The following is a 15,808-nucleotide window of genomic DNA, read 5'->3' on the forward strand; positions in this document are numbered from 1 at the left end:
GCACTGGCCCTGTCTTCTCCAGCAGCAAACATTACTAAGCCCCTCCTGCACACCCATCACAGAAAGCTCAATTTAGGCACCCAGGGTTTGCAAGCCTATAAGATGCGCATGCTGCAGTTTCCCCAGCAACCCTGCAAGGAAGGGGATAGGAGTCCTGATTCTAGTGATTTTTAGTGTACGCTAAAAAAGCTACAGGGCTTGGTGGTGCATACCTATAATCCCAGTACTTGGGAGGCTGAGGCAGGAAGATTGTTGTGAGTTTGTTTTTTTGGGGGGGGTTTTTCTCTGGTACTGGGAACCGAACTCACGACCTTGCTCTTGCCAGGCAGGCACTTTGCCGCTGAGCTAAATCCCCAGCCCCCTAATTGATTGTTGTGAGTTTGAAGCCAGCCTGGACTACATAATGAGTTCAAAGCCAGCCTGAACTGCAGAATGAGACCTGTCTCAAATAAACAAAAAGTGCAAGAAAATCAAAGCTCTGCAAAGAGGGGGTGACTGGATAAGACCATGCTGTTTAGGAAGGAGCAGAGGAGGGACTTGAACCCAGCTTGAGCTCTTCTGGCTGCTTTGTGGCATCAAGGGGCTGGGCATCTCCAGTCCCCTGCAGTGAGTGAGAGATGGGGCAGGGGGTTCTTGACACCCACCTCCAAGTGGGTGGATGCAGGATCCTGTGGGGGCACCCCTTTGATAGAAGGTGTCAGGAACATTGTGGCTAGGGATGTTCGAGCTCAAGTCAGGGCTGTGCTGCATCTTGCTGGTGGTAGAAAGGGAACAGGCTAGGGGAGTGAGAAGACCCTGGGGAAGAGCGTTGCAGAAATCCTAGGGCTCCCCCTAGGTGGGGGGCTGGTGCTGTGAGCTGAGTCCCGGCCTGGTTTAGGCCTCTAGGGAGGGTGGAAGGTCTCTGCCTCCCCAGACTCTGGACATGAGGTGGGAAGGGACTCAAGAGGGGCACAGCCAGCCAGCTGGGGCGCCCCAGGGGTGTTGAGGGGATGGTGCTGCCTGCCCCTGCAGCCCCTCTGCGCATCCCCCACAGGGAGCAGCCCTCCGGTGCAGCCTCGGGCTGGAGGACAGCTTCGAGGCCGTGTGGGTGAATGACTCTGCTGTCCGCTGCAGCCACGTGCTGGTGAGTGGGGTGACTACCCAAGGAAAGCCCAGATGCTGCCCCCATCCTCCCCCCTATCCCTGCACCCCCGCCCCCCACAGAGACCCAGACCCACGGCCCTTCCCACCCTCCTGTCCTCTGCAGCTGCACACGGCCCAGAAGAGCCAGGTGTTTTCACTCACCCTCCAGCTGCAGGGGCAGCCACCTCAGTTCCTGGACAGCCCTGACCCCGTGAGAGGTGAGTGGCCCGCTGCACCCCACCCCTCGTGGCTGGGAACCCAGCCTGTACAGGCCCACATTCTCCTCGTTGTTCTCCTGTGCCCCTGCCAGGCACCAGGCCCTGCAACGTCTCCTGCCAGTGGCTATGCAGCTTCTAGAACTGCACATGCCCTCTCTGAGCCCCACGGTCCCCAGTGAAAGAGGGCTCAGTCCCTGTACAGCTTTGGGGCAGTGTTGGACGGCTGCAGCGCTAAGGCCAGGAACCATTCCTGCTTTTTTTTTTTTTTTCTTTAACGGTACTGGGGACTGAACTCAGGGGCTTTGTTTTTTTTTTTTTTTTTTTAACGGTACTGGGGACTGAACTCAGGGGCTTTGTACTGAGCTACGGCTTCAGCTTTTTTTAGTTCTTGAGTCAGGGAGTCGTTAAGGTACCCAAGTGGGTTTGAACTTGTGATCCTTCTGCCTCAGCCTCCCAGAGTACTGGGATGACAGGTATGTACCCCCACACCCAGCTGGCCTTGCCATGTACCGAGCCAGCGTGCCGCAGGGCTAGACCCGGGCTCCATGTGCAAACCTGTGCCCCAGAACCTATCTGCAGAGGCTGTCCTGGCTTTGAGCCGCTAATGGGGACAGCCCCACACAGGGCTGGTGCAATCCGGCCCTGCTGCCCCGGGCTCTGTGGGCCTGAGCCTCTCGCCTAGAATGGCAGGGTCTGTGGCTGCCCTATGCACCCCAGAGGAGGGTGACGGCGGCAGGGCCCTGTTTAGAGAGGGCACTGGGCGCCGAGGGCTGACCGGTTGCACGTGTCTCCCCAGTCGTGGTCTACAACTGCGCCATGGGCAGCCCCGACTGCTCCCAGTGCCTGGGCCGTGAGGACCTGGGCCACCTCTGCATGTGGAGTGACGGCTGCCGCCCACGGGGGCCCCTGGCACCCCCGCCTGGCTCCTGCCCGGCCCCTGAGATCCGCACGGTGAGCACCCGGGCACACACAGGCAGTCGCTGCGCCTGCCCTGGTCGTGGGGAGAGAACACGGGAGGGGGACGCGGGACTTCAGGTCACGAGTGCACAGGGAGATCCCCGCCATGCCCATCGGTGAGCCCCCAGGCTCCTTCGGTCACTCGCCGGCCTGCATCCTAAGAAAACTCACTGGCATGATGGCGTGCACCTGTCCTCCCAGCACTCTGGGGAGCTGAGGCAGGGGGATCTCAAGTTGGAGCCCAGCCTGGGCCACTGAGGAACATGGCGAGCCCCTGCGTCAAAATAAAAAGGGCTGAGAGGTAGCTCAGTGCGAGGGTTCTGCATTCAATCCCCAGTAAAGAAAAAAAAATAAGCAAGTAAAATCAACACAGCAGAAAACCAGTACTCGGGGAAGGGTTTGGGTTGGCCTAGCTGGGGTCGGATGCCCACCCCAGGCACTGTTGGCTTCCTGGCAGCTTTCTGGCCCGTCTCCTCCCCTCCTCCTCTGAGTGTGGGTCTGAGTGGCCTGTGGGACATGGGAGACAGTTCCTGGGCCTCCAGGTCTCCTAGCTCCATTTGCACTCTCTGCCCTCTGGCAGATTGAGCCCCTGAGCGGCCCCCTGGATGGTGGGACCCTGCTGACCATCCGTGGCCGGGACCTGGGCCGGCGTCTCAGTGATGTGGTCCATGGCGTGTGGATCGGCGACGTGGCATGCAAGCTGCTGGCCGGCAGATACACTGTGTCTGAGGAGTGAGTGGTGGCAGGCCCTGTCCTACCCCGAGGAGCACCAAGGCTCTGTCCCCACAGCCCTGCACCCCCTGCCCAGCCTTTCTGCCACGCACCCTGGCTCTGGTGGTAAGGAGTCGGGAAAGTAGGGGTGTGGGGTGCACCACCAGGGACAGCAGGGGAACTGTTTACCTTGGCCAGCAGCCCAGCAGGTGTCCAGGAACCATGTAACTCCATCTTAGAGCTACAGAAACTTGGGTGGGGTAACCCCGGTGGGCAGTGCCACTGCCCGTCTCCAGCTGTGACCGTGTGACCTGGTGTCCCCCCAGGATTGTGTGTGTCACGGGGCCGGCCCCTGCGGCATTCTCAGATGTGGTGACTGTGAACGTGTCCAAGGAGGGGGCGTCGCGGGAGCGCTTCTCCTATGTGGTGAGGAGCCCTACCTACCACGCCCACCAGCGTGCTTGCCCAGTGCCCAGCCTGACTGCCCACCTCCCCTCCTAGCTACCCCAGGTCCACTCCCTGGAGCCGGCCATGGGCCCCACGGCAGGTGGCACCCGGATCACCATCCATGGGAGCGACCTCCACGTGGGCTCTGAGCTGCAGGTCCTGGTGAACGACACTGACCCCTGCACTGAGCTTGTGTAAGCCCTGGGACTGCAGGCTGGGGGGATCTCCTCTCAGGTCTGTTGGCCCCTTCACCTCCCTGAGCCTCAGTTTCCCCACATGGTGAGGTTAGAGCAGTGAGTGGTGGGAGTGTTGTGGGGGCGCATGTAGAAAGTTCTTTACAAGGGACACCGCAGTGCCTGCGGTGAGCACCCAGTGAGCTCAGACTCTCCTGCAGGCCCGGGGTGTGGCTACAGGTGCAAGAGTGGCCTGAAGCATGGTGGGAAGTGCCTATCTGTGTTATATACTGACTGTGTGCCAAGCCCCACCAGTAGGCATTGCCAGGCCTAGCACAGCCTGCAGGGGCGAGGCAGACATAGCCACAGGAAATAGGAATAGGATCGTGAGAAAAGCTGCTGGGAAGTGTTGACTGAGAGATCCAGGAAGGCTTCCCAGAGGAAGAGGTGGTCAGGAAGAACAGAGCCAGCGTGGGGCGGAGAAAGGGCAGCACAGAGGGCTTGTAGGGGGGCGCAGTGTCAAGGTCACCCCTGCTGCCCTGCACCCCCAGGCGCTCGGACACCAGCATTGCCTGCACTGTGCCTGCCGGTGCCCTGCCCACCCCGGTGCCCGTGTGTGTGCGCTTCGAGCGCCGGGGCTGTGCCCGTGGGAACCTCAGCTTCACCTACATGCAGAACCCGGTCATCACGGCCATCAGCCCGCGCCGCAGCCCCATCAGGTGAGCTCAGGTCCCTGAGGCCCCGGCCCCGGCCCCGCCCTTCCTACTGTGCCACCGGTGGTGACGGTCTGGCTGTCTGCAGCGGTGGCAGGACCATCACGGTGGCTGGTGAGCGCTTCCACATGGTGCAGAACGTGTCCATGGCCGTGCACCGCATCGGCCGGGAGCCCACGGTGAGGACCTGGCAGCAGGGGTGACAGCACGGGTGAGGGGGCCCTGGCTGCCTGTGCGCGGGGCCTCCCTCTGTCCCCTCTGGCTCCTCTGCCCCTGCACATCTGTCCCTTTGTCCCTAGCTGTGCAAGGTCCTCAACGCCACGCTTATCACCTGTCCGTCGCCTGGGGCCCTGTACAACGCCTCAGCACCCGTGGCCTTCTTCATCAACGGCCGGGTCTACACGGACGAGATGGCCCATGAGGCGCTGCCTGACCCTGAGGAGGTGCCACGCGGGAGCCGCTTCCACCTGGACTACCTGCCCGACCCACAGTTCTCCACAGCGCGGCGTGAGCGCTGGATCCGCCACCACCCTGGGGAGCCACTCACCCTCGTCATCCACGTGAGCACCTCGTCCTCCTGTCCGCACTTCTACCCCCCGCCCCCGCCCTGGTCCTCTTCCTGTCCCCATCTCTGTCCCATCCCTGCCCACACTTGTCTCTGCAGAAGGAGCAGGATGGCCTGGGGCTTGAGAGCCATGAGTACCGGGTGAAGATCGGCCAGGTGGCCTGCGACATCCAGATCGTCTCTGACAGAGTCATCCACTGCTCAGTCAACGACTCTCTGGATGCTGCAGAGGGGCAGCTGCCCATCACCGTGAGTGGGCAGGCTCTGGAGGCTTTAGTGGGCGGGCCTATCTGAGTGGGTGGGCCCATCTGTGAGTGGGTGGTCCTGCAGGCTTGCTGGTGGCCCTCACCTGAGTGAGCAGTGTTACCCCTCTGTGCAGCACTTGCCCCTCCTGGAGTTCAGTGGCCTAGGCCAGCAAAGCAAGTCAGAGCTTTATGCCCCCACTTGACAGCTGGAGAAACTGAGGTCCAAGAACCCAGTGACCTCCTGCTCAAAGTCAGTGTCTTGGTTACTTTTCTCTCATTGCTGAGAAAAAATACCCAACGCCCAAAATGAAGGAAAGAAAGGTTTATTTAGCTCACAGTTTGTGGAGATTTCAGTCCATACTCGGCTGGCTCCAAGGCAGAGTGCACATGGCAGAAGGCAACCGTTCATGGCTGCAGAAGACAGGGAAAACAGCAAGAGCAAAAGGGAGGAGTGGCGGCCAGCAGCCTCCTTCTCTCCCTTACATATGCAGACTGTCCGCCCCAGGGCAGGTGTAGCACTCACACCCATCATCCCAGCATTGGATCATGGATCAATCAAAAACTCTGAAAGCCCGCTCATGACTGCCTGAGGCTTTGGGGGGACATGCAGACACAAACCATAACAGTCAGTGAGTGGGCCATCAGGGCCAAAGGGGGCTGGACTCTCAGAAGCAGTACTCTGACAGACCCTCTCAGTGTCCCATCTAGAGCAGGCTGTTGGTCAGCACAGGGTCCTGGAGGAGGAGCAGAGTGGGCCCTTTTCTGCCCTGTCCCCGCTTGCATGTGTGCTCACTCCTTCACAGGTGTATGCGGCACCCAAGGACGGCTCTGGTCAGGACAGTGTCCTTTACCCAGGCCCAGTCCTCACTCTTCACCTGCTCTCCTGGCCCCAGGTCGGCCCCCTTATACTCTGGGCCCAGCAGCCGGGCTCTGGGCGCTGCCCACCTCTGGCTTCTCCTTGCTCCTTCCATGGTCCTGACTCCTGCCCTGCATGTGGCTGCCAGGCCAGGCCCAGGCCAAGGTCTGATGGGCATCACGCTGGTCCGCGTGTCCCGGGTTAGCTGTGGTTGTCTGGTGGTGTCAGTGAGTCAGAGGTTAGCAACCGACCAGGGCCACGCGGCAGGTGCACAAGAAGAGTCGCGGCGCCTCCTTGGATCCACAACCCTTCCTCCCTCTGCCAGGTCCAGGTGGGGAACTTCAACCAGACCATTGCTACGCTGCAGCTGGGGGGCAGCGAGACGGCCATCGTGGCATCCATCGTCATCTGCAGTGTCCTGCTGCTGCTGTCCGTGGTCGGTACGGAGCCCTTCCTTGGAGGCCTCTCCAGACAGGCAGGGATGGGGGTGGCAGTGCCGGGGTGGTGTGCCCTGCTGCTGCACGGCAGATGGAAGATGAACTGTGAGCATCAGGCAGGGGAATTTGGAATCTTGTTTTCTAGTCACTGGGGAGCTATGGAAAGTCCTGGAGAGAGGGCTGTCCAGGGAGCTATGGAAAGTTCAGAGAGAGGGCTTTTCCACTGATTATAATAGTGGTATAGAGCAGTAAACAGGGAATGGATCCCTTCTGCCCCATCGGGAGTGTAGAGTGGGCACTGGCTTGGAAAATGCTTGCCCTCAGAATGGTGCCACAGGGCTGCCATCTGGCCTAGCAGTTCCACTCCTAGGTATCTATCCAAGAAAAAATTAAAACCTGTGTCCACCAAAAAACCTTGCACACAAATGTTGGCAGCAGTATTATATACGGTAACCAAGCGCTTAAAACAAGCGGCTGGCCATCAGCTGATAAATGGATAAATGGATAAACAAAACACAGTCTGTCCCTGTGGTAAAATATTATTCAGCCACAAAAAAGCAAAGCTTAGACAGGTGCTGTGCTGTAGAGGAACCTTGAGAACAGTATGGTAACAAAAGAAGCTGGAGAGAAAAGGCCACATGCTGTGGGATTCCATTTAAACAGAGTGTCCTAAAGAGGTCCACTGTAGGGACAGGAGATCGGTGGCTGTTGGCTGAGAGCAAGAGGGAGGACTGCTTCATGGGTGCAGGGCTTGTCCAGGCTAGGAACATGTTCTAAGGTTAGTGCTGATGGCCACCCCTTCCCAGGAGGCACTGAGCTACAGGCTTGACACGGGCAGATTGCGTGAAGTGTCCACGGTATCTTAGTACAGCTTAAAAAAAAATTGATCATATGTGATGTAAGAAAAGTACATGGGAAACTGGAGGAAAATGAGCGGGCGAAAAACCCATGCTGGCCTGAGCACCCCCTGTGTGCTGCATGTTTCCTTGTAGCCCCTTTTCTAGGGATGCTGCGTCCCTCTGTCTCCCCACCCTCCCCGCCCTCAGGAGGGTTAGAGTGACACTGCTGTTAACAAGCCACATCTGGTCACTGTAAAAGGAATGGAAAACTGAGAAAGAAAAAAGCAGAAGTCGCCCCCCATTCCTGCCCCAGGACCTCCCTCCATACTCGTTTCCTTTGCTAAGAAGTGGACACAGGCATCCTCTGGTCCCCAAGCCCTGGGCAACGGGCAAGGAGGGCTGAGGGATGTGGGGACCTGGTACCTGACGCCCTGCCTGCTGCCTGCAGCCCTGTTCGTCTTCTGTACCAAGAGCCGCCGCGCCGAGCGCTACTGGCAGAAGACGCTGCTGCAGATGGAGGAGATGGAATCTCAGATCCGCGAGGAGATCCGCAAAGGTAGCAGCCGGGGACTGCAGGGACAGGCAAGGCAGTGGCTTCCCGTCCGGGAACCTGGGGACTGGCTGGCGTCTGCTCACGCTTCCCACTTGTCCTCCAGGCTTTGCTGAGCTGCAGACAGACATGACAGACCTGACCAAGGAGCTAAACCGCAGCCAGGGCATCCCCTTCCTGGAATACAAGCACTTTGTGACCCGCACTTTCTTCCCCAAGGTCAGCCTGGGCCCCCTCAGACTTGCTCTGGGTACCTTGAGCAACTGGGCCTATGGCACCTTCATGCAGCATGGGCCCCTTGAGTAGCGCGAAACCTACACTGCCATCCACAGTGGTCCTGCTGCCTGCCAAGGCTAGTGCCCAGTCTCTCCCTGACTTTCTTCTACTCACTGGATGTTCACTGTCCATACAGAAGCCGGATCTTAGCCCCGCTCCACTGGTGTGCCAGGCCGGCCACCCCAGCCTGCTTCTCCTGGTCTCCATGTCCCCTCTCCTGTCCAGTGAGCCCTGCCCAAACTTTCCACGCCTCCTTTACTTCCTGTTGCCCTTCCCAGGGCCACTGCCCTGTCCCTAGTGACAGTGGTCCTGCCTTCCCTATCCCCTAAGCAGCAGCTAAGGGGAATGCCCTTCCTGGCCTCAGCCCCTGCCTTAGTCTCCCCCGTTCCACACGGAGCTGCTTCCGCTTCCTCTGAAGCCTCCGCCCTCTTGCACACCGTGGCTCATGCAGCTTCCAATGCCTGTGACCCTCCAGGGAGCCTCTGGGGACCTCACTCCCTGGTAGCCCTGGTGTCCCTGGGCCTGGGCATGTCCATGCCTCTTACTCTCTAGGTGGGGCTGTTTCTGTGCCCCTGGGCCAGGCGTGTTGGGCCAGGCAGGTGCACCAGGCTGCCCCTCTGAGGCTGGGCTCCTTCTCCGCAGTGCTCGTCCCTGTACGAAGAGCGCTATGTGCTACCGTCGCAGTCCCTGGGCTCCCAGGGGGGCCCGCCAGTGCAGGAGACCCACCCTTTGCTGGGAGAGTGGAACGTGAGTGCCCCACCCCGCTTCCCACTCGCCTAGCCCTGCAAGCCCAGCCCGCAGAGGGAGGGCACCTGCCACCAAAATGCAGTGAGCACCCCATCCCCAGAGGCATTAAAGCTGCCGTCCAGACTTGATGTTAAGCACTGGCTGCTCAGCCCAGAGGGAGGGGACAGGGCCCCTCAGTGCCCCACACTCGTGCAGCATAGAGCATGGAAACGGGAGACCCCACCGTTCCCAGACGGAGAAACAGGAGGCGCCCAAGGTGGGAAGGCGGCAAGCTCTGTCCCTGCCCCAGATCAAGGTGCCCCTCCTGCCCGCAGGTCCCGGAGAACTGCCGGCCCAGCATGGAGGAGGGCGTCAGCCTGTTCTCCTCGCTGCTCAGCAACAAGCACTTTCTCATCGTCTTCGTGCACGCGCTGGAGCAGCAGAAGGACTTCGCGGTGCGCGACAGGTGAGGCTGGGCCTGGCGGCCGCGGCCCCTCCCACTGCCCGTGCTGACGCCACGTCCCCGCAGGTGTAGCCTGGCGTCACTGCTGACCATCGCGCTGCACGGCAAGCTCGAGTACTACACCAGCATCATGAAGGAGCTGCTGGTGGACCTCATCGACGCCTCCGCCGCCAAGAACCCCAAGCTCATGCTTCGGCGCACCGAGTCGGTGGTGGAGAAGATGCTGACCAACTGGATGTCCATCTGCATGTACAGCTGCCTGCGGGTGAGCCGGGGCCCGGGGTGGGGCCCGCTCGGGCTCAGCCAGCAGCCGCCAGTGGCTGGGGTCTGAGGAGGATCTGATGGGTGTCCGTCCACCCCAGGCTCCCAGAGCGGCCCCAGGGTCTGGGAGGAGGGTGGGGGCTTTGTGTCCCATTGGGAACGTGGTCTGTGGCACAGCTCAGTGGGGCCCCTGGTGTGGTCCTCTTGGGGAGCAGAGTGCTGTGTGCTTGGTGCTTGCCATCTACTTGCCCGGGACTCCGGTACCTGCAGGAGAGCAGCAGGGGCCACTGGGCTCCAGCTCCCAACTGTGTCCCACGAGGCCTCTGGTCCCAGGGCCCCAAGCAGCGAGGGTGCAGGCTGGGGTCCCACTGGTTCACTGCCCGGCCTGCAGGAGACCGTCGGGGAGCCGTTCTTCCTGCTGCTGTGCGCCATCAAGCAACAGATCAACAAGGGCTCCATCGACGCCATCACTGGCAAGGCGCGCTACACGCTCAATGAGGAGTGGCTGCTGCGCGAGAACATCGAGGCCAAGCCTCGGGTGAGGGCGGGCGGTGGGCGGGGCCGCGCGCTGGTGGGCGGGGCCGCAGGCGTGCTCCTCCAGGCCTGGGCCATTCCTGGGCTTTGGTTTTGCATTCTGTCTGATGCTAGGAGGGAACCCAGGCCTTGCACTTGGCGATGCTGAGCCGCTCCACTCCACTCGCCGTGCCTGTGGCCGGAACTACCCGCTGACACCCCGCCTCTCCTCCGTAGAACCTGAATGTGTCCTTCCAAGGCTGCGGCATGGACTCCCTGAGCGTGCGCGCCATGGACACAGACACGCTGACGCAAGTGAAGGAGAAGATCTTGGAGGCCTTCTGCAAGAACGTGCCCTACTCCCAGTGGCCGCGCGCTGAGGACGTGGACCTGGGTGGGCACCTGGCACAGGGCCCGCTGCATCAGGAAGGGCCCCGGGGAGAGGAGAATGGGGGCCGGGTCAGCACGGAGCGCAGCGCGCTGTGCGGGAGACCCAGTGCAGAGTAGTCAGCGAGGCTCCCCAGCGGGCGGGAACGGGGTTGAGAAGGGTGCCTAGAAGCCTCGGATTTATGCTGAAAGCCCAGGTCTTTGCCAAGACCTGCATTCCGATGCACGCTGCTCTCTGCCCAGGGCAGGGTCCACAGGTGGCCTGGGCAGGATGCAGTGGCAGGGCACCGAGTAAGCTGTGAGGGCGCAGCAGGCGCTCCCATTACCTGTGGTCAGCAGGGGTCGTGGAGGCTGTGGGGGTGCTCTTCACAGGTGGGGCGTTTATTTCCTAGGCAGTTTTAGTGTTAATGAGCTGGGGGAGGGGTCCTGGCTCCTTCGCTGTGCACCCCGACCCTCATTATCACAAAGGAGACGGAGGCTTCCAACACTGGGGCTCCTCCGCACCCCGACCCTCCTTACCACAAAGACGGAGGCCTCCAGCGCTGGGGCTCCTCCTTTGTGGCCCTAGCTGTACCTGCCCATCCTGATGAACCTCCTGCCCTGCACCTCCAGAATGGTTTGCCACAAGCACGCAGAGCTACATCCTGCGGGACCTGGACGACACCTCGGTGGTGGAGGATGGCCGCAAGAAGCTGAACACGCTGGCTCACTACAAGGTGCACCCTGCCCTCCACCCCAACTTTCGCCCTCCGCCCTGGTCCCCGGCCCCTGGCCTCTGACCTCTGCCTCTCCCCTGGCAGATCCCAGAAGGCGCCTCTTTGGCCATGAGCCTAACAGACAAGAAAGACAACACTCTGGGCCGAGGTACTCTGGGGCATCCAGGACACAGCTGGGGGAGACAGGCTCAGAGCAGGCGGAGGGGCTGCATGCTCGGGGTCTCCCGTAGCTCACCTGCAGGACCAGGCGGGCAGGGACCCAGGCCTTGGGTGGCTGTGGCTGGAGCTGTTTCCTGTCTTCCTCTGTGTCTTCTCTGCCTCCTCCCTCTCTCCCTCCCTTCTTCCTCCCTCCCTCTCCCCTCTGCCTCTCTGTCTCCATTTCTGTCCGCCTCACCCTCTCCTCCCTGTTTATTGTGCGTTTTCCTCCCACAGTGAAAGACTTGGACACAGAGAAGTATTTCCACTTGGTGAGTGCCTGGCTTGGCCCCTGGGACTCAGCCCCATGGGCGTGGCCCTGGCTTCCAGCCCCTGGGCTTCGGGGAAAGGCTTGAGGCGGGGAAGGCTGGGGCAGTGGTGGGAACTGCAGGAGAGACCCCCTGGACAGCTGGGGACAGCACGTGCGCAGTCCCTCACCACTGCCCGGTCCCCAGGTGCTGCCCACTGATGAGCTGGCAGAGCCCAAGAAGTCGCACCGGCAGAGCCACCGCAAGAAGGTGCTGCCTGAGATCTACCTGACCCGCCTGCTGTCCACCAAGGTGGGTCAGCCTCAGTCTCCCCTGGCAGTGGTCAGCTGTGCGTGAACCTGGCGGGGAGGGGGCTGGGGCGGCAGGGAGGGGTCAGTAATGGCCCCAAGGTCACAGGGCCTGGGTGCCGCCGTTCACCCCCGAAGCCCACATTTTCAGCCCCTGGCCACCACTGACTGGATTCCCAGGTGGAAACCCGGAGGCCGGGAGGCTCCCTGGCTGACAGTGGCCACCCCTCCCACAGGGCACGCTGCAGAAGTTCCTGGATGACCTGTTCAAGGCCATCCTGAGCATCCGTGAAGACAAACCCCCACTGGCCGTCAAGTATTTCTTCGACTTCCTGGAAGAGCAGGCAGAGAAGAGGGGCATCTTGGATCCCGACACACTGCACATCTGGAAGACCAACAGGTGTGGGCAGGGAGCCTGGCCCCTCCTGATGCCCGCCAGGTTCCAGCCCTGCGATCTGGGGCAAGAGCTTCAACCCCTGGGCTGCGGTTGCCCCTCGGTAAACTCAGGGCCACCGTAACTGTGGAGGCTTTGCCCCCGCCCCGTCCCCCTGCCCTGTGGCAGCCCAGGCCCTGGGGTGGCGATGCTCACTCAGCCCTGTGTGCCCTGGAGCCCATTCTCAGCTCTCCCTGGAGTCACATATCAGCTTTGGGGGTTAAAATCTTCTACCTGGTCCTCAGAACACCAGCACCCAGCGTTTCTGAGTGGTTCAAGAGCTTCTTGGCTCTCTGGGGTCCAGTGGCTCCAGGCTGCTGTGTCAGCCCTGGGTTGGGGTGGGAGTGTCAGCAGCCCGCTCAGGCCTCCTCAGGACAAGGCCTGGGATCTAGGCCCCAGGCCCTGGGCCGCTAGTGCCTGCTTCCGGGTGTGTGCGGAGGAGAACAGGCAGGCAGGCAGGGCTCTAATGAGAACCAGGACCCAGCTGAGCCTCCTGCTGAGAACTGGAGACCATGGGGACTGTGGGGGAAGCTGGGGCCCAGCTGGCCACAGAGGAGCAGGCCAGGGGTCCCAGGGTCCCCAGGGCTCATGCATCCTGTCGCCCGACCCCAGCCTGCCCCTCCGCTTCTGGGTGAACATCCTGAAGAACCCCCAGTTCGTGTTCGACATTGAGAAGACGGACCACATTGATGCCTGCCTGTCGGTCATTGCACAGGCCTTCATTGATGCCTGCTCCATCTCTGATCTCCAGCTGGGCAAGGTGGGCCTCCCGGGCGGGGTAGCAGTCCAGGGCGGAGGCCGTGGGGTGAGTGGGATCTGTAGGTGGGGCACCCAGAAACCTGCCCTGCTGCCTAAGGTGGGCCGGGCCAGCATGGGTATGGGCTCCGGGAGCAGTCCTTGAAGGTCACCACACAGGTCCAGGGTGGACAGGACTAGGACCTCAGAGCAACACACAGGAAGGAGGCTTGAGGCTCCACCTGGGCCAGGGCACCCAGCTTTGGAGTGGCACAGGCTGATGGGGCATCCAGGCCAAGGCCTGAAAGACCCAGCACCTGGGGCAGGGAGAGGGCACCCGATGGCAGACACAGACCAGGAGGGCAGAAATTGCCATTTGTTGCGAGGATGTCCCCAAAGGGACACAGAACTGGGCGTTGTTTTTGGGTGTCAAACACGGTGGAAAACAGCTGAGTCAGGAACGGGGCCTCCAGCAGTCCTGGCCACCATGACCTGTAGACCCAGGGGGCCGGTGTGGCACTCCGATGCTCTGACCCCCGAGAAAGTCCCAGTTGTGGTCCTGAGCTGGGGACGTAGGAGAGGCCTGGCCGGAAGCCAGCACTGTGGGGACACAGGGATGGCCCAGGGCTGGCGTGGCGGCAGGGGTGGGGCTCATGACACACAGCAGCCTCATCCCCCTGCTCCCGGCCAGGACTCTCCCACCAACAAGCTACTGTATGCCAAGGAGATCCCCGAGTACCGCAAGGTCGTGCAGCGCTACTACAAGCAGATCCAGGACATGGCGCCACTCAGCGAGCAGGAGATGAACGCCCACCTGGCCGAGGAGTCACGGGTGGGCACAGAGGGGTCTTGGGCCTGGCTGGAGTGTGCTCCCGGGAGGAGAGGTGGAATCCGGGTTCTCTCCTGGGAGTGGGCCTGCTTGCTTATCTGAAGGCTGAGCAGGCAGCGTGGGTCCCTTCGTGACCGTGACCATGCCCTCCTCCCCTATGTTCCTGTAGAAATACCAGAATGAATTCAACACCAATGTGGCACTGGCAGAGATCTATAAATATGCCAAGCGGTACCGCCCGCAGGTGAGCACCCTGCAACCGGCACTCCAGGACTCCGTGGGGTGGTGACACTTTCCAGCCAAGGCTCCTGGGTGGGTGTTGGGCAGCCCGTTCTCCCGGGAGCTAAGGCCGGGCTGCCCTGGTCACCCCACAGATCGTGGCGGCGCTGGAGGCCAACCCCACAGCCCGGAGGACGCAGTTGCAGCACAAGTTTGAACAGGTGGTGGCCCTGATGGAGGACAACATCTACGAGTGCTACAGCGAGGCCTGAGCCCAGCGCCGCCCACCCGCTGTGAGGAGAGGCCACCTCAGGAGTTTCTAACTATGCAGACTGGGGCAGGGGCTCCGTCCCCTCTGCCTGCCCCAGACCCAGTTCGGGCGGGGGCCTCAAATGCCATAGCCAGACCGTGGGGAGCTCCTGTGCACCCTGCTGCCCTAGCAGCTGCTAAGACGCTGCCCACAAGCAGCCAGCACGGACAGGGACACGACGGGGCCTGGAAGCACTACCTCAGCCACATGCGAAGGGCCCTTGTGGGTTCTGCTTCAGCCACCAAATGCTGGCTCCTTCCTGCTGCCTGGGCAGGACCCGCTGTGGACACAGAGCAGGGCCAGACTTCCACAGTTCTGGGCCCAGTGTGGGCAGTGCCCATGCACTCGGGGACACTGGGACGGGCGGGGGAGGACCCTGCTCCCCCAGAAGAGCAGGGCTGGGACGTACCGAGGCTGTAGCTGGGCTACTCAGTCCTTCTGGAAGTGTTCCGAAGGATAGCGCCACTTTCTTGGGTTTTTTTGTGTTTTTGTTTTTTAAAAAAAGCTTTTATATGTTTTAAAACTCAACATGTGCTGACTGTGAATAGCTGCCACCTGTGCAGGGGCCTCCATGCAACACTGGAAGTGACTGTCCCCAGCACAGGCCTGGCCGGGCCCTCTGCACCCGGGGATTCACCCAGTTCTGTCTCCCACGTCTGGGATGGTGCAGTGCCGGGGCAGCTGCAGGGAGTTGCTGGAACTGTCTTTGTAATAAAAGCTGCGGGGAAACCTACTGTGGCTCGGCCTTCGTCCTGGGAGCGAGGGACTCGGGGCCGTTAACCCCCCCAGTCTGCAGTGGAGTGGAGGTGGGGCCTGGCTCTGGTCCCTCAGGCCCGCCAGGAAGAGGTCACCACTGTGTGCTCCCCAGGGTTGGCCCTGCTGAGCATGCATGTGCAATGCGGTGCCGGGCATGGAGGCCACGCCCATGCGGGTACCGGGCCAGACTCACGCTCAGCCACACCCCGATCCTCGTGTTTCTAATGTCCAGATGGAGACCCCAAGGGGCTTCCCAAGGGGCCACAGCCAGGGAGGGACAGGCGGGTCCTCCTTCAGGGCCCTGCTTCCAGCCCAGCGCCTCTCCCTGCGCCCTGAAATGTGAAGAGAACAGAGGTGCTTCTGGGTGGAGGGGCTGACTGTTGTATGCTTGCCCTGAATTTCTCATTTTAACAGTCGTGTCGTTAACCACATGTTTCTGACAAGGACACAGGTGGCTCCCCAGCAGGACAAGCTGCCCCACACACCGGCGCTGAGCAGCAGCTGACGATTCAGATACACAGGCTACTGCCTTTCTAGGCCACCTGCTGCGTCTGGGACTCGCACACCCCAGGGACGGGTCACCACAGGGCCCTCCTCCCA

The 15,808-nt window shown here is 61.4% G+C and overlaps 1 protein-coding gene across 1 annotated transcript in view; it reads left to right on the plus strand.

Annotated features, from left to right (window-relative positions):
• Plxnd1 (plexin D1) overlaps nt 1-15,185 on the plus strand; it is a gene marked incomplete at its 5' end in the record, with an annotated part of 28,259 nt that extends 13,074 nt beyond the window's left edge. The window contains 27 exon segments of the mRNA XM_013515508.1: nt 1,034-1,123; nt 1,247-1,340; nt 2,137-2,291; nt 2,878-3,029; nt 3,335-3,434; nt 3,510-3,649; nt 4,180-4,347; nt 4,430-4,520; nt 4,641-4,901; nt 5,006-5,155; nt 6,333-6,447; nt 7,732-7,839; nt 7,940-8,052; nt 8,752-8,856; nt 9,171-9,301; nt 9,365-9,563; nt 9,951-10,097; nt 10,310-10,466; nt 11,072-11,175; nt 11,260-11,323; nt 11,608-11,642; nt 11,826-11,930; nt 12,163-12,326; nt 12,972-13,119; nt 13,786-13,926; nt 14,093-14,167; nt 14,298-15,185. Of these exon segments, the coding sequence (XP_013370962.1) occupies nt 1,034-1,123; nt 1,247-1,340; nt 2,137-2,291; nt 2,878-3,029; nt 3,335-3,434; nt 3,510-3,649; nt 4,180-4,347; nt 4,430-4,520; nt 4,641-4,901; nt 5,006-5,155; nt 6,333-6,447; nt 7,732-7,839; nt 7,940-8,052; nt 8,752-8,856; nt 9,171-9,301; nt 9,365-9,563; nt 9,951-10,097; nt 10,310-10,466; nt 11,072-11,175; nt 11,260-11,323; nt 11,608-11,642; nt 11,826-11,930; nt 12,163-12,326; nt 12,972-13,119; nt 13,786-13,926; nt 14,093-14,167; nt 14,298-14,414 (3,429 nt within the window).
• Nucleotides 15,186-15,808: the final 623 nt, after the last annotated feature.

This window comes from Chinchilla lanigera, unplaced genomic scaffold, assembly GCF_000276665.1.
Source record: "Chinchilla lanigera isolate Chin_1 unplaced genomic scaffold, ChiLan1.0 scaffold00028, whole genome shotgun sequence".
NCBI lineage: Eukaryota > Metazoa > Chordata > Mammalia > Rodentia > Chinchillidae > Chinchilla > Chinchilla lanigera.